Raw genomic sequence first — 27,884 nt, 5'->3', positions numbered from 1 at the left:
TTTATAATGTGATTTTTAGCCTTAACAGATGGTGAACTGAACAGGAACCAAAAAAGTGTAGACCTGCACTCTCTGACTTTAACAAGTTTCATCTTAAATGTGTGTTTCTTCAACTTTGTGTTTTTTGGTGTCACAACTTGAGATGTTGACAAATTTTAATATATCCCTACAGGCTTGAGAGACTTTGAAGTAGAAAACAAACAATGTTACTAAAAGTCACTTCTGTCAATGGTGGCCGTTGTTCCTCTTCTGTGTTCTTTTTCAACAGCACACTGCTACTTTACTGTAGTTTTAGAGCATAGCTAGGCTTCTACTGTAGACCACTGCATATTTCATCTGAATGTAGAGTAAAGGCCTGTATCTTTTTAAGAATTTACGTCCTGACTGTAGATGTGTTTTCTACATGTTCTCTTTCCATTCTGTCTTTGTGGGTGATGGGGGTTTGGGGTCTGTGCAGGGCAGCAGCGAGGAGAGTTGATGCACTCCAGTGGGCTGTGGAGCTGAAACTGGCGGAGCAGCAACACTGTGGATCGAGGCAGGAAGACAGGACTCCTGTATTGTGACATAAGGTACACAAACAGCGCCACATTCAACCATGGAGAGGATGTGATCCTTTCTGTTGTAATCAAGGATAAAGTTACATTGATTTACTGTGACATGTAGTCTTGATTTACATAACTGAGTTGCTATACTAAATTTTTGTTCACAACTTATGGTAATACTTTTATAGTTGGAACATCTGGAAGCCTTTTTAACCTACCACAGGTGGGTATTTGTAGTGGCTGGTGCTGTGTGGATCAGGCTTTATCAGAGTCTGCACATCTCCATCTCGTCCGTTGACCAAACGTACACACAGCTCCGTGGTGCCCACCTCAAGTTTATAGAAAGTCAGTCAGGGCTGTAGTTAACAAGATTGCTTTACCTTCTGCCTTCAGAATGGCTGCAAAATGTATCGATTGTTGTTAGCAGGCATTTGCTCGAAGTATCTCTCGGGGTATTTGTACCTGGGGTATTGAGTTGAGCTGGGCAATGCTTCCAGAAGGTCTAATAGGCAGAGTGCGCACTGGCACCCTCCAGTGGCCACTATGGAGCTGTTAATTGGGAGAATAGCACAATGTCATGACATACAAGCAGCATATTTAATAATCAGTAGTTTGAATGGTTATTAAAAGCACATGATTGAATGTTTTATATATAAATGAATACAATTCAGGTTAAGTTGCTACTATAACTGGTTAAACAGTTGTATCATCCAGTAAATCAGGTGTAACTCAATAGCTTTAGAGATTAAATGTAGTACTCATGCCATAACAGCATGCACTAGTTCAGCTGTTATAGAATTAATATACATATTTTGCAGTTAACATCATGTAATTGTACTGTATATCGTCCGATTAGACCTGGTTGTGCTGATCAAAGAGCTCTAGTCGTGTCCAGCCGCAGGATGCCAGTTTGTAGACTTCATGGTTATAATCATCCAGATCTCTTGCTGCCTGCAGCTCCACTACCAGACAGAGGTAGGGTGACGGCTGGATGCTGCAGGGGGAGAGGTTCACAGTGCATTTACACAACTTTTAGGTGGGTAGATATAACATGTTAACTGCAAGATCCCTTGTGCATTTGTGAAAATACAGCCTGACTTTCCTAAAATGCCTCCCTCCTCAAACGCATAAACCTCACTTCAGTGTTTCTGTCCCACTAAAATCATGCAGCACACTACACTGTCAGCCAGAGAGATTTTAGGTCACTGCACTGCTGATTATAATAATAAAAACAGTCATTCCTCCCGAAGTTGTGCCCCTACCTGGGTGCATGCTGTTTGACTGACAGGAGGACATTGTTTCCAGGGGTGAGGCTGTGCGGGTAAGGACAAGGCACTCCTGGAAGGCACTGGACAGCAGGAAGCAGAGTTGACGGTCCCACTTTCTGACCTTTTGAGTAAAGAGCAGAGACCAGATGCAGGGCCTTCTGAGAGGCATCCACTCCCAGCGCCATGTCATAGAAAACAACAAAGCCAGCGCTGCAAAACCAGAGGATGTTAGTTCACAGAAAGGTTAGCTGATATGACTGGTGCATAGGTAATTCCAAAGGTAGAGTCTACAGATACGGACCCGTACCCGTAGCCTGTGACCGAGGGATACGGCACTTTGCCTTTCCATAAATATTAATGAGCCGTACATAAATATTAATGAGCCGGCTGATGAACGCGCTTTGTGATTGGCTGGTAATCCGACGTATATAAATATTAATGAGCCGGCTTGGTAATCCGAGTGATGAAGGCGCTTCCGTGATTCGAGGTGAATCTGCGTGCCGAGCCTGTCATGTCAGTCATCTGCTGTTCTCTTTTCGATCATGCATAATGTCTTATAAATATCATTATCTGACTTTTTCACGGACAGCGATGTGGGGGTTGAAATCAGCACTACTATTAAAAATAGCAAAACTTTTTATTCACGTGACCCTGTTCTAATAAAGCACAAACAGCAAACAAAACAAATGGCGGAACTAACAGCCAGCAAACTACAAGTATTTTTTTTACCTTCAAAAGTAGCGACAGACTATTACATATTAACAACCTAAACAAAACCCTGACGTATTTTCTGCGTCTGTCAACACAGACACTGCACGTCAGTCACTTTAATGTTAGCGGACTCTGTTGAATGGCTAATTTACATCACCACAAACAAATCTCACAATATCACAGTAAATCGAGTTTGTGGGTTTTTTTTTAATTCATGCCGAATTAAAGAGCTGCTCCTCACCATTCACGAGTGTTTGTTTCATATTCGACATCCTTAACTTTATCTTGTAAATTAGCGTCCGAAATTAAATGGGAACATTTGCAATGGAGTTCGTCAGCCGCTTCCACCACTGAACGCGGTAAACTAATTAATAGGAACTGGACTTCAAACAATTTATACACGGCGTCTAAAAGCGTAAAAACTGCAATGTCTAAAGTGTGAGAGGAGACGGTGTATTTTTGGTTAAATTATACAATGTTCGCCGTCAAAGTCATTCATATAAACTGCCTGTAATGTGCAGCAAATAGTAGTTAACCGGCGCCAGCTCTTCAGTGACCTTAACGGGTCCGTACCTCTAGTACAGATGCTACTGGTACGGTCCGTACCTGTAGCATCAACCTTTCAAATTACTGGTAACATACTTTTGTATATATAGTTAGCTTTTCACTGCATCTAAAAATATTTTAATTTAGATGTAAAATGCGTCTGTGGATGTTGTGAGAGTTAAACTCACAGAGGGTCATAGGGGGCCGGACCAAGAGAGTCCGAGGAGTCCAAAACATGTCCTCCCAGAGAACATGAGAAGGATCTGGTCTGGAACTGGGAGGATACAGAGGAACTGTGTCTTCACCAGTATTACAGACATATGTTGGTGATAATTTTAAGTTTCAGTCATCGAAGAACATAAATAAATGCATTTACTAAATTGAATGTAGCTTAAAATTGTCTAAAATGAGAAATTAGTCTTCACTTGACTCATGATCTTTTGGAGAGTCTCACGAATATTTTTGACAACAACTGAATATTATGTACCAGTGAAAGAGGTGCATGAATGTGGTTCTTAGGCTGGAGTGGGAGTGGAGATGGAGGAGGCTGTCTCCTGGGCCTGGAAGCTTCTTTCCTTCTTTCCATCTCAGCCTGTACGCTAGAAATCCAGTGGAGGTTCTCCCTCTGAATCAGCTCAAGCTCCGTCTTCACTGCTGCTGGAGAACACACAAAGATGACTGACCGGTATATATTTCTGTGTACATCGGTGTTTTGTAAGGAAGTTCAGGGGCTTCCACACATTCAATCCATCTAAATATGTACCTGTAGACTGTAAATGTAATAACGACATGGCATTACGGATTGTCTTCAGTGGATATAGCCTGATGCTGGTGATTGTTGACTTCGACTGAAATAGTTTTTGACGACGATCGGGTATTTTGCAATGAAATTTGAAATTTCATCCAACTTGATTTTCTGGTCAAGATATAGGTTTGTTCATTAAAGCTCGTGTCCGGAGTTTGAATCGCAGCGTCTCCCAAAACACTGTTGGTCCCACCCTCCCTCTGATTTCGCCCCTTTATTTGTGCACGCGCGCAGTACCTGAGAGGAGTGCCCCGAGTGCTGCAGCATCTTGCCTGTTTTGCTGTTTTCCACTCTTCTACATTTAGTATATTTAGTAAATAATAAAGGAATTACGTTGGAATTCTGTATTGAGTCTAACTTGTCCTAATACCAAAATAACATGAATCTCCTAGGACGAACGAGTAAAGTTTCAATATGTGATTACACTCGTGTATCCCTCTCGATGACGTTGTTTATCAAACTCAGTGCATTTACGCGTGTATATGTGTTACATTGTTTATTTATTTCTATCTAGAGTTCAGAATTGCATGACGACTCTGACGAAGAGTATGTCCCAGACGCCCCAACATCTTCCTCCAGAGGTCGGGCATCTAAACGAAGCCGTCAGGCGGGCTATGGAGGCCGTGGTCGGGGAGCGACGCGAGCACCCCGAGCCAAAAAACGTCCTGCAGTCTCTTAGCCTGACAAGGCGTGGGATTGGTAACTTTTCTGGAAGTTGCTGATCCCTGATGCTCTCTCCTCCACAAGCAAAACAAATGTGTGCGCGGTTGCGTAGTGCGTAGCTCGCCCACCTCTGCATGGGCTTGCTTGCTGTGCGCGTAACCGTTGATTGACAGCATGACAAAGCTGAAGCTCGAACTTGATTGGTCGGCAGCAACCGGCGCTTTTTGGAATAACATTGGGGTCTATGAGAGGAAGGCGGACCTCATGAATAAATTTTCATATCGCGTCATACTAACATTATGTTATATTATCGAACTAGACTAACACATTTGAGCTTTGTTAAACAATGATACGTAAATTGAAAACAAACGGAAACTCCGGACACGAGCTTTAAAGCATACTAGAAAACATAATGACATTTAAACTGCATAACTAGCAAATGTTAGCATGCTGCTACCACACTAAACCATGATGGTGCAAATTCTGAACATTATACCTGCCAGATATCTTCATGTTACAATATAGATTTTAGGATTCACTGTAGCAGAATTGCTAGCGTGGTTATCAACACCATAGACTGCATATAGAAGACTAGAAGACAGAGCCTTCCAGACTACATTCTTTTCAACAGCTGGCAGAGCGGAGATCTCTCTCAATCGTCAGATTGTATGGAAGTCTTTAAGAAAATGACCCTACTTCTCCCCTGATCTGTTGCTTCAGTAAACATTTTCCTAATGAGTTTATGTTCTCAGTTGCTATTGTCAAGACTTTTTAAAATGCAGTATGGAGTTCATTTTGGGAATTATGGCTCATTTGGAGGAAAACAGATGATGAAGTAGGGTGTGTTTTAGGGTGGGGCTACCTTCTGTTTGACAGCTTGGCATTGTATTGCCAGTCATAGTGTCCTTGAGTTTTTAGTCAGATCTACGCCGCACTCGCTAAGTATAGTTTCAAACTTGGATGGAGACAGTCACATGTTTGAAATTTGACCTGCACTAACTTATTTTAAATGAGTTAACTGTTAAGCGCTTTTCAGGTTTCCATAAATGGATTTGGTAAAAACAGGAACAATAAGAGCTGTGTGCTTCGTAGCACAAACTGTCCAACCTTCAGAAGCACTGTGTCTCTCTCTGGCCAGCTGGATCCTGAGGATCTCCTCTTCCAGTCTTTGGTTTTCCTGCTCCAAAACCAGCAGCTCCCAACTTGGATGTGAAGCCTTTACATCTGGACACGAGGACAACAATGATGATAATGGGACTTGGGACTTAAAGATGCTCATATTTTTGCCACAGATCTGCAGCCGGAACCACAAGTTTGTGAGTCATCATCTTTATTGGCCCCAGACACAACTTTCTAATTCATTGTGTGTTTTGCTCTCAGTATGTTTTGGGTGTTACAGCTTGTCACTGAAAAGAAATGTTGGACCAGAATCTAATAACCATGGACTATGGAGAGGAAATCGGTTTTTAGAGTGGAAAAATCAAGCTGAGTAAACTTAATAAAAGCTTCACTGAGCACAGCTGTGTTGACAGAGGGTTAGACAGTGACAAGCACTGCATATTTTCTGTTTGTCATCACTTCTGTTCATCACTCTGACTCGTACTCTTTTTTCCGGCCTTGGAGGCTGCTGCTGGTCGGTCTTTCTCTAGGCTTTGGGCTTGAGCCTGCAGGTCTATCAGCTCTGTCACAACGGCTGGATCAGACCCACCTGACTGCATATACACCTGCTGCAGTGCTCTGAAACAAAGATACCTCATATTCACATGTGAACAACCTTAATTTCATCATGACATTAAGAAAGAATGCTAAAATATGCACTCCCTATAGGTTTACAGTAAAGTACTCTTGAGGGATACAGTGTGGGTACATACTTTATCTGGCTAGAGAGAGGGCCTTCCACAGATAAAAGGAGCTTGTAGTTGTCATGATGCATCTTTTTCTTCTTGTGTGGATCTGACTGATCAGCAGGTACAGAGCCCTCTCGCACACTTGAAAGAAAATGAGAACAAGAACACAGTCGATCTTAAAAATTAGATTATATTGTGGCGTTTGTCGACCGTTTTGCAGCCAGAATCCACCCTGCAAAGACCAATTCAATTCTTTGTACCACAAACATACCGCAATAAGGAACTACCCAGGCATAATGAAATAACTGATGCTATGACTCATCCAGTGTCCTGATCAAAAAACAAAAAACAAAAACATGTAGTTCGCTGAGCATTCCTCTTTGTGAAAAAATACTGTAGCTGCAGTAATTTTGGTTTGAGTACCATGTCTGTATCAGTGCATATATAATATATCAGCCTACAAAAACACATTAAATAAACCTGCACTTGTACTTGTTGTGGTAGTAAGGTTGATCCAAGTTGAACAGTTAGTGCTGGACTTTGGTAGTCTGGTATCCTGTTGATGAATCTAAATAATCACTCTCTGCATTATCACTCTACTACAGTAGGGTCTTAAGGCAATTGCACTTTAGTACATTATTTTATATTATACAAATGTATGTTCAAAAGTTTGGAGTCACTTACAAATGTCCTCATTTTTGAAAGAAAAGCTTATTTTTTCTTTCAACGAAGATAACATTAAATGAATCAGAAATCCAGTCTGGACATTGTTAATGTGGTAAATGACTATTCTAGCAGGAAACAACTGATTTTTAATGGAATATCTCCATAGGGGTACAGAGGAACATTTCCAGCAACCATCACTCCTGTGTTCTAATGCTACATTGTGTTAGCTAATGGTGTTGAAAGGCTAATTGGTGATTAGAAAACCCTTGTGCAATTATGTTAGCACATGAATAAAAGTGTGAGTCTTCATGGAAAACACAACATTGTCTGAGTGATCCCAAACTTTTGAACAGTAATATATTAGGCAGAAGGTGAACACTCGGCTGTTGAAGTTGTGTTGGAAGCACAAATCATGGGCAGCATAAAGAACTGAGTGACTTTCACAAGGACTAAACTGTGATGACAAGGAGTCACAGCATATCCAAAATGGCTCTTCATTAGGGGTATGTTGGGAAAGACCGGGATACACTCGGGAAGATAGAAAGCTCTGCGAACTGCCACTGTAAAAAATATTCAGGAATGGTTTAAGGAACATGACAAGGAGTTCAAGGGGTTGAATGTGCATCCAATTACCTCCAATCTTAATGCGATCAGCCATCTGTGGGAATGTGTTGGAAACACAAGTTCAGTCCATAGAGGCCCCACATCACAGCTTATTGGACCAAAAAAGGCCTGCTGCTAATTTTTTCATTCCTGATAAAACAGGACACTGTCAGAGGTCTGTAGAGACCCACCTCAATGGTTTCGTAGCTGTTTTGGCAAAGGGAGCCTACAAGTAGATCTTTTTATGTTATTGCTTTATAAAATATCATCTTCTGAGAACTCATTTTGAAGCTAAAATCTAAATCTAAAAACTGCTTTTAGTTCATTTTATTGCTAGTAATGAGATATATTTTTTTAATGTAGAACTTTTGTATGTAAAAAAAGCACTGTTGAATATTTTTATACCAAACGTAAAGGACTTGGTTTCCATTAAAGCTTACACAAACATATACACTTACTGTAATGCGCAAAGATGTTCGGTAAGTTGTTGCAGTGTCTCCTTGTTCCTCTCCTCCTGCTCTCTGAGCTCCGTCAGCAGTCTCTCCATGTGAGTTGTGTTGCTCTGCTCAGCCAGGATGCTAACCTGATGAGCCAACTCTGAAATATATGCAGCCATGTTTCCATCACTTCAGAAAACATTACGGTGATCTACATCTATTTCTTGGTGACATGCCCCAAACCTTAAACTTCGCCACTAGGACTGCTTGTATAAGCCCATCCAAAACCTAACACTCTAAACCAATGTGAATCTAAATTTTATTGATTCACAGTAGCCTGATCCAAGGAAGATCAGACATCCCTGTGCTAGACACCACAGGACACCCCAGAGGTCCTGTGTCCATGTCCAGATGGGCATGAGACATATTGGCAGCATGAGGAGAACCTACATAATCATAGGCAGGTGGTCTTAATGTTGTGGCTGATCAACGTATGCTCCCAAAACACAAGTAGTACCCAAACACACGACTGTTAAAGCAGCTTCAGTCAATACCTGTAGCTTTTTAAGCATAGACTTTCAGACATGGGTTGAAGGAGATACTCAGCCCACAAGGTCTCATGCCACTTGTAGCATTTGTTCCTCACCATCTCTCTGCTGCTCCAGCTGCTGGTTTTGAGCATGTATCAGGGCCAGTTGGCGTTCATGGACCGATGCCATTTCTCTCATCTCTTTCAGTCGCTCACTGTGTCCCAGCTGACTCCCACTCACCTAAAGAACACATGGATTTATGTACAGAATTAGTTCTTTAACGTCTTGGAGCAAACTCTTGAATTTCTTTTGTCACCGTCATTAAAATGTACTCAGTTCTTTAACTTAAGTCCCCCAGAGTGACCTGTGACTCACTCTGAAGCCACTGGCTGATGACTTCATCCATTATTTAAAAAGATTTTACAATATAGAAGAAATGTGAGCACTAGTAGTACCGTGACACTCTTTAAAGTGTGAGTGGGCCAATGGCTGAATAGTACATCAAGAGGAAAAAGAAAAAAGATGTAAAGTATGAGTGAAAAAAGAGACTGTGGAGCCAACTTTGGAATCATTGGTCCTTTTTGACCACTTTGGCAGATTTTCTTCAATTGACGTCCTCAGCTTGTGAAACTAGAAGTCAGAGAAGGGAAATAGTGTTGCATTATATTTCAGTATTTACACATCAACATTGACGTTACTTATTCACACTTGTGTATCTGTGGACTCCCTTTAAAGCTGCTCTTTCAATGTGTCTTCACTGATTTAATGATATTCACACATGAATGTTTAATCAAAGACCATAAAATGCCTGCAGTGCTCGGCGAAACGACACAATAAAATGCATTTATATGCATAAAATGTTACTCCGATGCCCTTTTCCCTCTGTGGATTATCTTTAGGATCTTGTTTTTGAAGTTGACAGCCGTGGTTGGAGCAGGGTGGTTGAAAGCTGGTTTGTGGTTCAGTTTTACCTCATCAGTGAGGTTTTGCAGAGCAGCACTGTCTCTCTGGCAGGTCGCTGCTTTGTCTTCCACTCTTGGTGACTTCAGTTCTGCATCAACATTTCCCCTCCTACTCTTGCTCCTCTGCTGACCTCTCAGCTGCACACACACACACAAAGACACACATTCAGTGTCTCCAAAAGCATCTGTTTCTCTGAGTGACGCATGAAATCAGCTTTATTTGACATTACAGAGTGGTATAGAGATCCAGCTTCAGACAGAACTCACTCCTGTCATCCTTAGCTAGTGACACGCCTGATAAATATTCAGCTGTCAGTGCTGTTTATCAGATACACCCACACGACTGAATGCAATCCAACACCAGCCCTGCTTAAGATCCCATCTTTTTGGAGTTGATACTGTTGGGCCTTTTTAGTAATGCTAGAGATGTGTTGACTCATATCTTTGATCATTTTTTAAAACCATAATTAGTGCTGGAGTTTTAGAGGAACACATTATATTTAGACCTGGGAATTTATGAAATGCAAAATTTAAGAGGTTTCTGTGTTTAATTATAAAAGAACAGGTATGAAATTTTTAGATACGTAATGAAAATGTGAATGATCGTCTCTACGGAGGCACTCTAGTGCACAAACATTATTTCTTTTTTAAGCAACGTGTCCCCCATGAGAACAATTCTCTTATTTATATGTTCACAGCTTCTTACTTTCAAGTCTTTTAAGTCTGTTTTCAGACCTCTTTAGATTTTCTCTCTGAATAAATATAAAATATTATCAGAGTTTCATACAAGTCTTAAAACAGACAAACAAAATGATGTAATATTACATGTCTGTGACGGGCAAAAGTAAGTGAATCACTGCTTTCAGTGTCTGCTGTGATCCCACTGAGCTGCAACTAACATTTCCTGTTGATCAGTTGTGCACTTTAGAGGAATTTTAGCCCATCTGTACAGAACAACTCTGGGATGTTGGTTGGTTCTTTAGATCCACAACATTCCTATTTTATGAAGGTCAGAATTTTGAATTGATCATTCCAAAACATTAAATATATTCTTCTTTAACCTTTCTCTGATAGAATGATTTGTGTTCAACGTTAATGTTATACTGAATGATCCACTTTATCCAGAGATTCAGGTTACAAACAGAACTCTGCCATTTTCCTGTATAATTTGTCTTGAATTCACAAGAATTTAATGTTGGATTGATTGATGATTACGAACCGTCCTGATCTAATGCATCAGAACGGTTTCAAACTATGATGCTACCATCACCATGTTTCACAATGGTATGAGGTTCTTTTGCCAGAATGCAGGGTTTTCTTTTCTCTACACATAACACTTCTCATTTACTTTACTCTCTTCTGTCCAGCAAACATTTTCCAGCAGCTTTCCAGCTTGTTCATGTGATCTTTCACAAGCTGCAGACATGTGGTGATGTTCTCTTTGGTGAGCAGTCGCTTTCTCTTTGCAATCATTCCATGCACACCGTTGTTCAGTGTTCTCCTGAGTGCTGTTCGAGAGACCTTTAGTTGCTTTTAAGCTTCTCTGGGTTCATTTTAACTATGCAGCCTAATACACACCTAGCTAGTGGAGTGGTCTTTGTTGGTGAATCATTCCTGTGGAGGGTAACAGTGGTCCTGAATGTCCTCCATTTGTATGTCTGTCAGTCTGTCTGCTTGCAGATTGTGAGGGCAAACTCTTTAGAGCTGGTTTTGTGACCCTTTCAACAACATCAACTCTTTTCTGAGGTTAGAAATCTCATTTGTCCATGCTATGATCCACTTCCACATACATGTGTTGTGATATCAGGCTTTAATATGTCCCTGTTCTTTAAATAGAACAGGATGCCCTCTCACGTCTTATTGTCATCGTTTTGACAGAAGACCACAAGTGAGCTGCTAATTGTACAAGTTCACATACTCTTGCCACTCACATATATGTGATTTAGTATCACTGACCTCAATAAATAAATAACCAGCTATAATATGTTTGTCTTAGTCATTTGACTTGGCTCTTTTCATCTACTTTAAGGACTTGCGTGAAAATCTGATGATGTTTTAAGTCACATTTACATTTGTAAAAACGTACAAAATTCTGAGGTGTTTGCAAACTTTTAAGCACCACCACATCCACTATCCCTTTTATTTCTAAATTTGTTCATGGGTCAATATATAATTGAGGGACTTTTGAAGACCATTGGATATATCTTGCATACATTTTTATTAAAAATAAAAAGTGTAGTTTTTTATGTTCATTATGATCATGTCTTTACAAATTCCATAATTAATTATTATAGAAACAATCACGTATTAAGAAAAAAAGACTTTATATAGCTAAAATAGGGGCGGCATGGCTCAGTGGGTAGAGTGGCCGTCTTGTGACTGGAAGGTTCCCGGTTTGATCCTCGGCCCATCGTGCTCACGTCGAGGTGTCCCTGAGCAAGACACCTAACCCCTAATTGCTCCTGATGGGTTGTGGTTAGCACCTTGCATGGCAGCTCCCGCCATCAGTGTGTGAATGGGTAAATGTGATATATCATCATGTAAAGCGCTTTGGATAAAAGTGCTATATAAATACAACCATTTAAAATTTTAACTAAATAACCGTCCACATTTAATAACAACCACCTTCTAATTAGCTAAACAATAATAAAAGGAGCTAATTTAAAAATTGTTTTGATTGTGTTCTTTTTTTATTAAGTTGAGATAATCATGACAGATATTTATTTTTTGGCAACATATCAAATTTTATATGGAAAATAACAAATTGTATCTGTTTACGAGAATTAACTTTCAACTAAGTTACCCATTATTACAAAAACACCTCTCAAGGAAGTGTGTTAATTCCAGATCACATGACCTGCTCCACATGATGTCATTTCCTCCTGAAGAAAAGATTGGCACGACTCCAAGGCTTTCTGAGTTCTTTAAAATAAAGTAGTGTGGATTTGTGTCAACAGGTTTACTACAATATCTTTTAAATAACTTTCAGTTTCAATTTTACTTAGTTGTATATATAATATTTTAGAAGAATCTGTCTCTAAAAATGCAATGTGGTGTTTGGTTATAGGCGGCCATGAAAACAGCAAACATGTCAACTATGATACCTGCCAGCTATGCTACAAAAAGTCCAACAATTATAAGCTGACCCATATACTTGTAATTTAACTCTCTAAATTGTTTTGTCAGATTGGTCACTTACTAATAACCTGACTGACTCACCTTCACCAGGTCAGGGGTTCTTGTCTGTTTCGGGTCCACGCCTCCAGCTTTGTTCCTCCTGAGAGGTTCAGAGCTGTGTCTTTGTGCCTGAATGTGCCCTGCCTCACTCCCAATGCACAACAGTACTTTATGTTTCTCGAGTAGCCGGGTGGAGTGAAACAGCATGTTACAGTCTCTGCAGATCAACTCCTTCTCCATCTGGTGTCAAAGCTGGTAATTCTAGTAGAACAGCTTGCTCATAAACTGAAGTACTGGAGGAACTGCACTTAAGGGTAGAACACAAAACAGTATTAGGTCCCACCAACAAAAAAAAAGCAACACAAAATCCACTCTTACTATTCTAAATTAAACAGAAGTGCCAGCTCGTTACAGGTTGTAAATCTAGCTAACTGAGTTGCTGGCTTATGTTTGTTGGTAACTGTCACCATGCCAGTGATTTTGTTGTGAAGGTGTGGTGAGGTCGTCTCATAACACCAGCCCTTTCCCCTCCCTCTTTCATAAGTAATTTTATATTGTAGATGAACAGGTCAGAGTGTGATTATTTCAGCCGGATGGGGTTTTTGCAGTGTATCTCCTTCTGCAACAGTGAAGCTGAAAGTCAGGAATTGTGATCTAAGAAGCAAATTTTCTCTTTTTCAGCACTATCTACTTAATCCACTTTGAAACAACACTATGCTTTTATTCTGGCCGTTTGAATATTCATAACATGCCTCTTTTTTTTCTTCTTTTTTTTTAAATTCTCAGACTGTCTGATGTTTTCTCACCCTTGAGTGAGCACTCAGAGGCAGACTGCAGCTGGATGTCTGGCTCCAAAGCATCTGGACCTCAGTGAATTCAGTCGCTCTGACAAACTGCGTGTGAGGTACGTACAATAATCTGACCTTAAGGCCAATAAAGCTCACCACATAATGTATAGCACTGACTACATTCAAGTGTTTGCAAGTACCCTTTCACTCAGCTTCTGCCCCCTTGTTCTGACTCGTTTACTATGCTGCTTTGAAATAACAACAGAACTGGGTAATGGAAAGTCTGGTTTTTAGTACACGACTCTACAAGGGCAGTTCCTATCAGGTCAGTTCCTTTGAGAGGAGCTTTTTACATCTAACTTCTTCTTAGAAACTCTACTTAAATGTGTTCAGCTCTAGAGAACAAACTTGTGTCTGCCTCAGGCCAGTCGCATCCCAGCTGCAAACAAATTTTTAGCAGTTTTGAGTTCAGCCAAGCTCAGTTCAATTTGAAATCAGCTTTTCTATATAATGAGTGGTGTTGTGTTGAACAGGATAGAGATTTTTAGGTACTTAAGTGTTTCATTTTTGTGCCACTTTGTATTCCTATTTCTCATTATTTTTTGACAGGTTTAAGCCTCCAGTTCCTTTATACATTCTAAATTAAAACATTATACTTGCCTATGTAGTGTTATACATCCTGATAACAGAATTTTTTAAAAGCTCACTAAATTCATTTGCGCTACATGCATGAAATATGCTATACCAACAATGGAACTGGAAAAATGAGTTGATGCACTGATTTACTAGTCGGCCTACAAAATGATTTGTCATATAAGTTGATTTCTAAAAAAGAAAAAAATACAACTGATGATTACAGCTTCTCAAATGTGAGAATTTATTGTCTTTGAATTGTTGTAATACGTTTCATTTATTGCAAGCATTTTTGAGGTATTGGTTGAACAAAACAATGAGCGTGATAGTGCTTCTCTTAACTCATGTTTAATATCACTGAGGCCATTTTAATTCGTTGCGTTCTTTTAATATTTGAAGTACTGAATACATCTTGCAGTGGTGACAGTCGGTTTCTGCACTTCTTACTACATTTACTCACACAAATTCTTCACATTGTATGTGTAAGAAGATCTAAATGTGTGTTTTATAAACTAGTGTGATAACAAAGCAATAATAACAGCACGTTTTTATCTTCCAAACTTCTCTTTCTTCTTCTTTTTCTTTTACCCTGCTGTGCTCGTCAGTGGCTTTGGTGCCTCCTGCTGGTAGTTGTGTGAATAATAAGCTCTGCTGTTGTACTGAAGGTTGCAGCAACTCTAGCGTTGCAGTAAAGGCAAATGTTTACCACCAGTAAATACTCTGTGTGCAGTCTTCTCACATGTGCATGCTTTTTAATAGAAAGAAACTACAGAAATATGTTTGCCTTCTTAAATGTGCAGATCAATTATTGAATCAAGTCTGACAAATTTAAATGCAGCAGGCACCTTATCAGGAGTAGGGTAGGTTTGTAGGTAATGTTTGAGTATTCTGGGCTTATGGATGGACAGTAGGGAAGTAGGTGTTGTTGCAGAAGTGATTTGGAAGTTTCTGAGGACATTTTGATTTTTTTAAATTTATTTTGCAGCTGAAAACACTGTGATGCCTTTCGGAACTGTAGTGAATCCAAGCAACAGATAGATTTTGATTGTTTTGGCACATACAGCTGGGAGTATAAGTCTTAGAAAGTTTTTGGCGCCACAAAGTCTTCCATCCTGGGTGTAACTGAAAGAGTTCAGGCACTGGTCAGGCACTGCTCTGAATGTTTAAGTGCTGACAAATCTCAATTTATTTCACAGAGTGTGATATCAAAGAAATAGCCCCTCAGTAAGTGACCCAAACTACAAGGGTTGGTGCTGTTTGTATTTCTGTAACATGAACAAATGATAAATTCATCATCTGTATGTTTTTAAATACCGCAGAGGTAACTACTCAGCTGTTTAAGTAACATTTTTAATCACTGATAATCTGCATGACAACCACGACTCACAAATTAGAGTCATGTTCAGCAATTTTTAAGCTAATTTCAATATTTTAGATGTAATAAATTTAAATACGGCTTCTTTAAGGCCAAGAAAGCAACTGAAAGAGTAAAGAATTCAGTATTTTCTCACCAGTATCTTATATATTTGGACTTTCATGTTGTGGGATATGAAGGTCTAAATAAATAAGAGAGGAACTATTTAAGAGATGATCTTTTTTGGTATCAGCAGTGGTTCTGTAGTTTTTGGGTAATCAGGATTCCTGTTCTCTGTTTTCCTAAAATCCTGGCAACAACATAGATGACAACGTCAAGCAGAACCTTCTCCCCTCAGGCCTTCAGGATGGTGAACTCTACCATCTGACCTCTGCCTCAGCCTTGTCATAGAGTCCCTTGTGAATCCTTTGCACCACTCGGCGTATTGGCACTTGAGCATGCAGAACACCTTCAGATTTAGTATAATTTTTCTTTCTCTGGTGACATATTTACATTTTGCGCTTTTTATATCTGAAGATTTAAGCACATTTGCATTTTTAACTACACATACTGAATGTGAAGCAGTTACACAAATATAAGCTTTGAAATACTGAAACTTCAATACCTTCTATAGTATCTGTGCTTTTCATAGAATTAATGGCAAATCACAGTCTTGTGTTTTCCAGGCTAAAAAGTTTGACATCGTGAATTACAGTGACTCGTTATGAAATTTTATGACTTAGTCTATATGGGGCTTTATGCTCAATTGCCTCTTTAAATTTAAATTGTCTTAAATTTAAGTTTGTGCAGTATTTCTCCTGCACCATTAAAGAGTCCAGGGCCTCCATAATACTGAGACATACTGATGCTGCTGCTGAGAACTGAAATATTCAACGTCCATCCACACCTCTGACAGAGAGAAAGAGAGAGTTGAGGACTTGAACTCCTTTCTCTCTCCCACATCTCTCCTCCTGCTCTGCAACACATACTCACACATGCCAGGCTGTTGCTAAGCAACTGTAAAATAAAGCAGTAGGCTCTGAAGTCAGAGAGAGAGAGAGACCAAGAGGAGAGAAAGAGAGTTCGCAAGTACTGCAATCCACTACTGTTTGTTTGGCTCCGTACATGATCCCACCACAGCTCTCGGTACCCATCTGTGGATCTGCGAGGACTTGTGACTTCTGGTTCTCCGTCAGCCGACCAATCAGGGTCGGCTACGGGGCGGGCTCAGCCGTTCCCTAGGATACCTGTGTGATTGACATTCAGCCTCCTGCAGCGGAGCGCACGGCAGTGTATCACTGATGCTCCTGCTTCCCCCCAGAGACTGTGGAGAAATCTGGACGAGAGCAGAGACGGAGAGAAAACACAAGAGCAAGAGGAATGCTAATTCTTTAAAGTCCTTCGCTCTTTCCCTCCTGCTCTCTTTGCTGGGAAGATGAAAGCTGGAGCGCTGGAAGAAGCCGGCTGAAGGGAGAGGAAAGGAAGGATTCCTGAAGAAGGGGGATTTGTTGGTAAGTGAAGCCCCACACCACTTTTCTCTGTGTGTCTTTGCTTTACCAGTCACCTGCCCTTGCCAACACTGTGACTTATGGGATAGCAGGTACACAAGGGGGGGGTCTCTGGGCTGAGTGTTATGTGAGTGTGTGTGGGTGAGACAGAGAGAAAGACAGGTTTTCTGCATGCTGCGTGGCTGTAGAAGGGCTTTGATGTTACTGTAAAAAGCCAACATTCCACAGAAAGCCTGTTTTACTGTCTCAGTTATGCACAAGCTTTAGCTGAGTCAAGAGCTGCTGGTCTATATGAGGCTATAGGAGCCAGAATGATTAAAAGGACACTGTATATATGAGCTGTATAAGCCATTTCAGGTTTACAGTTACAGCTGAGGCCACGATTTCTCAGCTTGTCTACTGTATCTGCATAGGAGGAGGAGTATTAATTACATAACACTTCATCTATACTCTTGTCGGGGCTGTGCAGCATGTTACTGTCCCATTAGTCCAGAAAAGCATCACTGCCTTGTGGCTGTCTTCTTTCCTACTGTAACCTAGAAAGACACAGAGACAGTTTCTAATGGGACACACTGAACTTCATGGCACTTTGTGTGGAGGACTCTATCTGTCTGTCTGTATATGTATCAGCGTTTCACTCAGGTCTGAGTTTAGAGCTTCATTTGCGTGGACAGGCGATAAAAACACCTAACATCTGATCCTGTTACAACTTGAAGGCTCATACAGAGTGACAGACTATGCACCGGGGTCAGATTGCTCTAAGTGCCCAGCATGTGTGAGGTGCCAGCCCTCTTTGCCACCAGGACTCCCTAAAACATCCATTAGTAACCTGAGGTCAGGTGACAGCCGGCTCTTCTGTGGCCTCAGGACCCAACTCTTCACCAGCAGGGACTTGACTTTCTGCTTGGCTGCTCTCCCACCGAGAGTCCTTTCCCCCGACCACCTGAGCACACCTCAAACACTTGAAGGCTATTTTAGATCCGGTGTGAGGTCCTGTTTTTTTTTTCTTTCTTCCCTTCCTCCTTTTTGGGGAATGTATTTGTCTCCCTGTAGGGTTTTGTGAGAGCAGGTTTGGACGACAGATAACAATATTTAGAATTTTCCTCCTGTTTTCTGATGTGAAGTTTAAATTCTAAGAGTCCATCTGCATGTTTTTACACTTATCATTCAATATACAGCAAATTAATCCTTATATTTGGTCATCAGTATTTTTCTGCTTCCTCCACAATATCTGATTTGACTATCAGCATATCAGCGTACTGTAATTCACATCACATGCAACAGATGTGTAAAATGCAGTATCAGTAAACTATCTGCTCTGGTTTGTTTCTACATATATCCGATAGAAAGGAGTTACTTAACAACTGCAATATATATATATGGATCTTTAAATACTATACCATAAAGCTTTATCAGTTTAAACAAATCCAGCAGATGTAATTAGTGTCGTTTTCCCATTCAGTCTATCATCCTTACAGTTTCCAACACCTACTCTCACCAACGGCTGCAGAAAGCACAGAAAAGCTTCCGCTAATCCAGCACCATCTTGAGAAAATGTTATGGGAAATTACTCATCTCGTTTTGACACCAAAGCCAGGCACCCGATGTGATTTATACAGTAGTAAAACTGAAAAGATGCTGATAGTACTTCAGAATTTATTGAGGTTCCAAGACCTTAGCGTGTTCAAAATTGTTCGAATGTAGAAACATTTGACTGCCTCTGGTGGCAGACTCCTCCAACCATCTTGTTGTTAACTGACTCATCCTGCTTATAAAACTCTGCTCCATCTTGTCAACTCACTAACATGGCAGCCTAATAGCTTTTTGTATTTGTCAACCTTTAGCAATTCCGTTTCCACTTTAGACCTGTATTTTGTTATGTTTGTGGCTATAAGTCTGACGTAAATCCACATAATGAATTTTAATCCTCACTGCAGATACAAACCTAAAAAATAAATCAATCAGCTAGCAGCTCAGACGGAGGCTGCAGGTTTGCTGTTTGCTATCACTGAGAGTTAATCAGATATTCCATAGCTTTACAGTAGCTCCAGTTGAAGGTGTTTGGGTCTCTAGAGCTACTGCCTGTCTGCCTGCCTGCGTAGGAGGAAACATCTCATCTTCACAGCTCCGTCTACTGCAGATAGAAAGCTCTGGGATACGTTTCTGCTTCATTAGGCTGTATGCAGAGCGTTGCAGGGAAGATGACAGAGAGAAAAAGGGGAGATGAGACAGGCCAGAAGCCAGATTTGAGCCTACAACATCACAAGTACATGATATTCACCTTAGCCCACGGATTCACTGGGATGCCCCACAGCTGAGAGATTCAGAAACATGAGTAGTCTTGCGATTACAGTTTAAGCCCCAGTAAACCTCAGAAAATTTCTTGGCCAGGGCTGACTGGTAAAGGTTTGGCTATAATCAGTTATGTTTTAGCAAGCCAGTTAGATCACGGGATGACAGTGCGTAAGTGGGAACGTGGAAACAAGAGGTGCAAAACTGTAATTAATACCCACTTCCATTGCTGAGGTACAATGAAATACCTTCTGCAGACAAAACAAGTCTGAAAAGCAAATCAATATTTATTTAATATTGCACTGACACTAATTTACACAACTAAAATAATGTTTCCCGATTTAATACACTACAAAATTAAGTAGCCAGATGCCACAATATACTCATAGGTTGAACTTCGGCTGTTACCACTACATGCATTTGTAGCTGAGATGAGATCAATACACTGTCCATCTCTGCATGCTAGACATGAAGCTGCAACCTGAAGATTATTAGCTTAGCATAAGTCTTTAGAACTGGGACGGTTTGGGGGTAGGTGACAAAAGGATTGCTTGCCATATTTTAAAAATGACCAATTTTATTAGGCTAGCTGTGTTCCACTGCAGCTTTTATGCTATGCTAAGCTAATCTAACTATGTCGTTTGATCCTGCAATAACTGACAACACTGACAGTTTTGAAGATTAGTTGGTGCCTTTGTGAGGAAACACTTTACCTATCCAGCTACCACACTCCGACACAATCATTCATTTGGAGCCATGTTTCTGGCCATCTATTAAATATGTCTAATGCTATATTTGGTCTGTTTTGATCTCTACCAACTTCTGAGCACACTACAGTATGTGACTACTGAGCTTCTAAATGCTCCACTGTGATTACCAGCTTGTTACCTTTTTCATGTCTGCTGCTTGGTGCCACTGACTATATGAGGAGGTGGATAAACCTTCTTTGAGGTTTAGGTTTCCTAAACTCAGTGTAGTGGGTTTGGCCATCATCACAAAAGCAGGCCTGGTCTACTTAACTTCTGACTTATAGAAACTCGGCAGAGGTGGAGCCTGAGCAGATCATGTAGAGTTCTCTGGGCCATGGACTGTTCAATGATGCTACCCACCTGTCACTCAAAACAGCCACTCCTGTAATTATGCAGAACCTTAAGCCTCAATACAATTACAATAGATGAGCTATTTAAAAATTCAGACTGCGTACAGCTGTCACCAACAGGGAAACTATCTATCATGGCCAAAACTGTTTTTGCCATCAGGCTGTAAACATGTTAATTTGTGCTGTAAAGTTAGACATTTTAACATAGAGGTGTATGGAGATTGACTTTCTATTGGAGCCAGCCTCTAGTGGTCATTCAAGAAACTTCCATTTGTGACACTTTGTGTGAGTTTATTTTCCAGTCCTAGAGGTTGCTGCCTGATTTCAAGCTTTGTAAGTTTGAAAAGAGCTGCAGGATTTGGTAGATTCTTCACTACAAGAAACCCCTTTAATATTGTCACATCACATTATAACTTAAAAAGATGCTGATTATGCTGCTTTAATGTACTAACATGAGTGATGTATTATATTGTCCAAAATGGGGGTCTGGAACCTAACTCCACGGTAGACGAGGGACCATTATAAACATATTTCACAAACTCTTTGAAATATTCCTTTAATCTAAATCAGATGATGAACTTGAAAATGCCCTCACTCCTAGATTAACACTCAGACTGGCCTTTAAAATGATAATACAGGAACAGAAATATACACATACATGCAGACTTTTTGGTTCTGTTCCATGTGGCTGCATCAAGCATTCACATTCATTAGAGTACGTTAGACACAGTAGGTATTATGAATACTCCACAATCTCCCCTGAGTACAGTTGAGCTTGTTTATCCAAGGACAAGTAGGAGGATTTTGTGGATAGAGACACTCTCTTTGGAGCAAATATGATGTCTGAGGAGAGGCGGTATTTTTAACCTGCTGTTACGGTGGAAGATGTTTTCCCTCCCGTCTTCGAGGCTGGTTGTGTGTGAAATCCTGGGCAGAAAGTTGATGGACTCACTGGTGTTCCAACTTTACTAGTTTGGTTTGTCATTACTATTTTATACATATGAAAGTAACACCCTCATATGAGGTATACTGATGAGTCACAATTTGAGAACAACCTGCCTATGATTGTGTAGATCCCCATAATGTCGGCAAAATAATAATTTGAATCACTGGTGAGATTCTAACAGGTTCTTTGGGTTTTGGAGTGGGTCCTCTATGAATCTGGCTTTTTCTGCTGCATGTCTTGATTGGATTGGGATCAGTGGAGTTTGAGGCCAGTTCAATGCCTTCGGATCTGTTCGGTCATGTTCCTTGAGACTTTCCTGAACAGTATTTGCAGTGTGGTAGGGCTCACTGTCCTGCAGGGGCCACTGCTGCCTGATGGTGATGTTGCATTGGGGTGCAGTGCTTGGTTTGAAACTATGTTTGTGTGGTACGTATCAAAGTCACATCCACAGGAATGTCAGGACCCACGGTTTCCCAGTAGAGTGTTGCGTTATAATGAGATGATCAGTGTTTTTTTATATCACCTCTAGTGAAGAAATGATGAAATGGTGCAGCTAGTACCAAAGTTTCAATGTTGGAGGAAGCATGTCAGGAAATATTTCATGTAAATGAGGGAGAAAATCTGTGTTCATAAAGTTAAATTGCTTTGACTTCAGTTTGCTACATAGACATACATGGGTTCTCTTTAAGCAGACACATCAACTGGGTCAAATTGCAAAACTTTTTGTAACATAGTTGACAGGTATCATAGTTGACATTTTTGCTGTTTTCAGGCCCAAAATCAACATGGCCGCCTACAACCAAACACCACATGGCGTTTTTAGAGAAAGATTCTTCTATTATATATACAACTTAGTAAAACTGAAATTAAAAGCTATTTATAAAGATATTGTAGTAAACCTGTTGACATGCGATAAATCCACACTACTGTATTTTAAATAACTCAGAAAGCCTTGGAGTCTTGCCAGTCTTTTCTTCAGGAGGAAATGACATCATGACGAGCAGGTCATGTGATCTGGAATTAACACACTTCCTAGAGAGGTGTTTTTGTAATGGGTAACTTAGTTGAAAGTGATTTCTTGGACACAGATACAATTTGTTATTTTCCATATAAAATTTGATATGTTGCCAAAAAAATAAATCACTGTCATGATTATCTCAAGTTAATAAAAAGAACACAATCAAAACATTTTTAATTTTATTATTGTTTAGCTAATTAAAAGATGGTTGTTATTAATTTTGGACAGTTATTTAGTTGACAAATTAGTCACATTTTATTAAAAAGTGATTGTTTTCATAAAAAATAATTATGGAATTTGTAAAGACATGATCATAATGAACATAAAAACACCTATTTTTTTTTTACTTTTAATAAAAATATATGCAGGATATATGCTATGGTCTTCAAATGTCCCTCAATTATATATTGACCCATCTTGTCTAGTTTTAATTCTGTGTGCAGAAATGTAGTTCAGTGAAAACACTGTTAACTATGAGGTGAAGGTCAGATCTCTTGAACTACTGTAGTAACTTTGTCTGTTCGTAGTCTTTCTGGCATACTTTCTACTACAAACCCTGAGCTCCTCCTCTCTGTCTCCTCCCCTCCTCCCAAACTTGAAGAAGCTGTCTGACACGGCATTTTTTTTTCCTCATTGCATTATGGAAAGCGATTACCAGAGTGCATTCATTTGCAGAAGCTTAGGAGAAGACATCAAAGAAGTCCAAGCCTTAGTTGGACAGTTTTTGAATGCAGCCTGATTTGTTTTAACAGCATTTCAGTTTCTGAGTTTAATTTTACTGCATGTTTAAATATAGTCATTAATGGTATAAAATGTTAAATAGAGATCTAAAAATGTACACTCAGGTTTACCTCGGATGCTTTTTCAGCTGAAATTCACCAAGGTCGTGATTGCTGCGTCAGACTTGAGGTTACCGTCAGAGCTCTGTAAATAATCTGTTTGATCTGTATTTTCATCCTCTGCTGCCACCAGCTCTGTGTCCCTGAAGTTACAGCTGAATAAATGTATTTAAACATTTAAAGTAACATTCAGCAGGATTCAACTGTTTATCATCCCATGTTCTTAATTCAGGTCTCCTAAATGATGAGTGGTTGCTGAATAAGATATAACAGCTTTAACTGATTAGCTCTTAGCTTCTTTCACTGCTGCTGTTGTGTTTTTCGACTGCCGAATGCATCAGAGCATCACTGATGATAACTTATTTCATTCACCTTGCATGCACTCAGTTGAACTCTTCTATAAACTCGGATCAGCTGTTCTAAGTTGATTTCAGGGTAAAGTTTAGAGTTTGTCAAACCCACTTAGTGAAACAGCCCCCTGGTGTTACTGTCTGTGTATGTATTTTTATCCACGATTATCCTGTCTGCTTTCAAGGTTACTGAGTGTTTCTGAAGGCGATCAGGCCATGATGACACCCTCGTGGTTTAAACTTCATCACAGTCATACAGCACTGTGAGGCCTATAATCAGATGTCCCTTCTAAGCAATAACACCATGGACACCATATCTGTTGCCTGGCAACATATGCTTATTGAATATTCTAATGAAGCTAATAGCTATTGATATATATAGAGACACTAGCGTTCAAAAGTTTGGGGTCACCCAGGTAATTTCATGTTTTCCATGAAAACTCACACTTTTATTTATGTGCTAACATAACTGCACAAGGGCTTTCTAACCATCAATTAGCCTTTCAACGCCATTAGCTAACACAATGTAGCATTAGAACACAGGAGTGATGGTTGCTGGAAATGTTCCTCTGTACCCCTATGGAGATATTCCATTAAAAACCAGCTGTTTCTAGCTAGAATAATCATTAGCCACATTAATCTAGAGTGTATTTCCGATTAATTTAATGTTATCTTCATTGAAAAATAAGGACATTTCTAAATGACACCAAGCATTTGAACGGTAGTGTACATCAGCAACACACCGACCTGTGTCCGTGGATTCTGAAGCAGTTCTAAATATTTGACACTTAGCTAAAGAGAGCTGGATTCATGTGTTTGTTGTGCACATCTGTTTATTAAAGGGATTAACTTTCTGTTGACTTTCTTGGTGTTTGAAGTTGTGCACGGGTTTAGAGTTACTTGGGTTTCTTCTCTGCATAGAAAACAGGGTCCCAGATTGGCAACATCTGCTTATTTGAGAACACATTACTGTATGCGATAGAGGAAGATTAAAACCATTTTAGATGTTAGAAAAACATAACATGATTTCACAAGTTTCCAAAAATGTCCAGATTATTCATGACATCAGCAGCAGGCCTCACTTAAGCACTGTTAGTTTACTTTGGCCAAGTGTTACTATAAGATGGACAGATTTTTGATAGTGACCCCTGGAAAGTTTTACTTTGACTGAAAGGTGGGATCAGGTTCCAGTTCTTCATTTTATTCTGGTGCTGGGAGCAACTTGATTTTGACAAGATGATTTTTTTTTTTTTTTTATCTTGTGGAGCTCAGGAACTATGTGGGAATTTCTGTGTCAATAACTTCTTCAATCTGTTTCAAGATTGAACATCTGTTGCTGCATTACTGCAATGATACACCCTGGTATTGTGTCAGGTGAAGTAGTTTTAGTGTTTGAGCTGAGCGGTAGGTGAGCTGATACACATTTTAGAGGAAGCAACAGTGTAAAGTTACATCTTAGTTATTTAAAGGCAAAAAATGAAATCCTTTTCTGGACAAAACTCTTGATATATGTAACTCAACACACATGGTACCTTGGGTGTTTTCGATTTTGGCTATTATTATACACACAAATACAGATTATTGCTCTTGACAAGTCTCAATTACGATAGCGGTGTACACTAGGTCTTGTTCACAGAAGACGTTTTGACATCACACTTTGGGAAAACACATTTGTAATAGAGGTCAATGATGGCTGTATTGCACTGACTGCTTCAGTTTCAGGGTCACCGTCACTCTGACATTCTTAATGTTTACAGTAGCACCTGTGCTTTTTCTGCTATGACAGGTCAAAATGACTGTTGCATTGAAAGTAAAGTCCTGCATTATTAATATATAAAAATTAGTATTGGTGGCAAAATGTATCAGAAGTCTTGAAGTAAATATGGCTGATACATACAGTTGTTATCAAGCATTCACATGCATTTGTAAAGGCGATCCTGAGTTTCCAGTGAGTCCTGTAGCTCTGAATTTTCTGATGGAAGCACAGTGATGTTTGATTGTTTTCTTTGTCACAAAACACAATCATGCATTTTGGTTCTGTCATAGATTTATTTTTGTCTGTTCGAAATCCAATAAAATCTGCTGCATTAAAAATAGATGTATAGCAATGAAATGATATGTATTGACATACAGTATTGGTCTTTACAAGCGTGTGTTAACCTTTCTTCATGACTATATTATACGGCATCATTTGTTGTCATTGTTAATACTGAAGTGTGTCAGCAGCATGTTACTGTTGTAGCTGTAAATACATTATATACAGGGACAGCAGGCAAATCTGAGGCGTGATTAATAAGAGAGGGAAGAAGAAAAGACAAAGTTCTGATGCACAAATCTGCTTTTAGATATTTGACTTTTTCTCTTTTCTTTGATTTTTGGTGAGAAGTTGGATCATTTGAACATTTTCATGTGAGAAGCTTAAAAGGAAAAAGCACATAAAAGGTTGGAAAACACTGGTTTGATCTGTATCTTATTTATTTGAAAGCTTGTGTAAAGTCTCCATTTTAAAGTTAAAACTAAAAGGGAACATATCGTTTCTATCTAAAATGTGGTGAGGTTGAAGTATAAAGCAGCATACAATGAAAATATTCAAGTACAAATACCTCAAAACTGTACTTAGGTACAGTATTTAAGTAAATGTATTTTGTTAATTCCCACACATGGAAAAAGGCACATTTGAGTAAGAGGGATGCCACTTTTTTCTCAACTATGGAGTATAAAACAGATGCGCCATTATTTGAAAGCCATAAACAGCTGCGCTTCACTGACTTTGCTGTTGTGCCTATTAGAGTGAGACATTAAACAATTTGTGGTTGTTTTCACTATATTGAAATTGCTCACATCAGCAAACATCCACAGTCTAATCAGCCACAACAACAAAACCTTTTGAAGCCAATCAAGTTAAAGTAGGTCCAGTTACAACTGGGGCGCCCTGACCTACATATACAGAAAAAAAACAGACGTACAATACAGACGGAGATAAAAGATGAGCGTTTTCATTTGCAAATGAACACAGAAGTAGAGATGAAATATTTCCTAAGTAGTCTGGTTTCAGAAAGACTGTTTGCTTGTCTGCCTGTACAGTTACTGTACAGTTGCATCATTCTCAGTAGGATTATGAAACAGTGAGAAATGAGCAGAGAGGAGTCAGAAACAGAGAGACTGAGACAAAGGAGGAGAAAGACTGAGAGGGACAGATGAGAGAAACAAAGCTTGTCAGGTCTTTGACAATAAAAGATATTTGATTCTTCTGTCACAAGCCACAAAACAGCTTAAAATGATGATGACTCAACTTAAGGAGACTTAGACAGAATGAGTCACTCTAATGATGAGCTTTCAACAGTTTCTATTATTAAACAGCATATCGGAACAATAATCTGTGATCAAAAAAACTGCAATCCATAATCAATGTGTCTGATTGTCCTGCAGCCTCAGAAAACCAGCTGAGGAGTCAATATAATCATCAGACAGAGAGTTACTGCGTTTATTGATGGAACACATTTGGCTCTGGGATTTCAGAGACAAAATTACAAAAATCCAAATGGCTCAATACCACTTCTTGATCTAATATGAATGAATCTCACGTGTATAAAATCATTTTGGCCTGCAGCCATTCCTTAGGCTCTCACTGATTCTTTTGGTCTTTTTCTTACTCTCTTTTGAGCAAATTTGTTCTTGCTACTCCATGGCTTCGTTCAGACTGCAGGCAAATCAGATCTTTAAGACCGACTGTCCCCAGTGTTATTTACAAGCAATCAGTTCACATTTGTGTGTCCAGACATCATCCATCTATTTGCATGGGTGGTTGTGATGACAACATAGGCATCAGTACACACATAGCTACGTTGGTGATATGACTTGACAACGGGTTTGTACACAAACCAACTCCCAATAAGCTGCAACACAATTTATTTCCCCATCTGTTTATGGACTGTGGTCATCCATAACACTGTGCTAGAAGCAGCATGGATTCTACTCTGAACTTCCGTCACTCTGGTTTTGAGATCCAATTTGAGTATTTAGAGTATCCGGACTGACATCTATCTGTAGAAATCCAATTGGAATTGCATTTAAAACCACATCCAAATGCAAGTTGGATCCATTCTGCAAAAATCTGAAACATTTTTGCTGTCCAGACTTCTTAAAATTATTCAGGATATGCAAAAAAAAAAAAAATCAAGCAGGCAGTCTGAACGAGGCCCATGAACATTCTGAGACTAATTGTCACCATTATCTCTGCACCTGTCCCCGTCAGAAAATGTGCTATACTTACACTTTCATTGCAGGCATGGGCAAATTA

The 27,884-nt window shown here is 39.6% G+C and overlaps 2 protein-coding genes across 2 annotated transcripts in view; one reads left to right on the top strand and one right to left on the bottom strand.

Moving 5' to 3' along the window:
* Window positions 1-84: 84 nt before the first annotated feature.
* Window positions 85-13,170, bottom strand: ccdc17 (coiled-coil domain containing 17). The gene is made up of 14 exons (XM_051947630.1): window positions 12,800-13,170; window positions 9,590-9,718; window positions 9,149-9,248; window positions 8,110-8,248; window positions 6,407-6,523; window positions 6,139-6,272; window positions 5,643-5,849; window positions 3,555-3,724; window positions 3,256-3,341; window positions 1,805-2,020; window positions 1,401-1,536; window positions 1,005-1,091; window positions 761-871; window positions 85-552 (listed from the first exon to the last, which is right to left on the bottom strand). Exons 1-14 carry the CDS (start codon window positions 12,995-12,997, stop codon window positions 400-402), a joined length of 1,983 nt encoding a protein of 660 aa, XP_051803590.1. The 5' UTR covers window positions 12,998-13,170; the 3' UTR covers window positions 85-399.
* A 3,443-nt stretch (window positions 13,171-16,613) lies between these two features.
* lrrc7 (leucine rich repeat containing 7) overlaps window positions 16,614-27,884 on the top strand; it is a 171,556-nt gene continuing 160,285 nt past the window's right edge. The window contains exon 1 of the mRNA XM_051946959.1: window positions 16,614-17,043. The gene's annotated coding sequence lies outside the window, so the exon portion shown is untranslated. The remainder of the gene's footprint in view (window positions 17,044-27,884) is intronic.

This window comes from Acanthochromis polyacanthus, chromosome 4 (genome assembly GCF_021347895.1).
Source record: "Acanthochromis polyacanthus isolate Apoly-LR-REF ecotype Palm Island chromosome 4, KAUST_Apoly_ChrSc, whole genome shotgun sequence".
Taxonomy (NCBI): Eukaryota; Metazoa; Chordata; class Actinopteri; family Pomacentridae; genus Acanthochromis; species Acanthochromis polyacanthus.
This window is presented reverse-complemented; position numbering and strand designations above follow the sequence as displayed.

Coding starts and splice junctions, on each gene's coding strand:
- ccdc17 (XM_051947630.1), bottom strand. CDS start 12,997: ATGGAGAAGGAGTTGATCTGCAGAGACTGTAACATGCTGTTTCACTCC. Junction 3,725..5,642: donor GAGACACAGTGCTTCTGAAG/GTTGGACAGTTT, acceptor TGTGTTCTCCAG/CAGCAGTGAAGACGGAGCTT. Junction 1,092..1,400: donor TCTTTGATCAGCACAACCAG/GTCTAATCGGAC, acceptor CCCAATTAACAG/CTCCATAGTGGCCACTGGAG.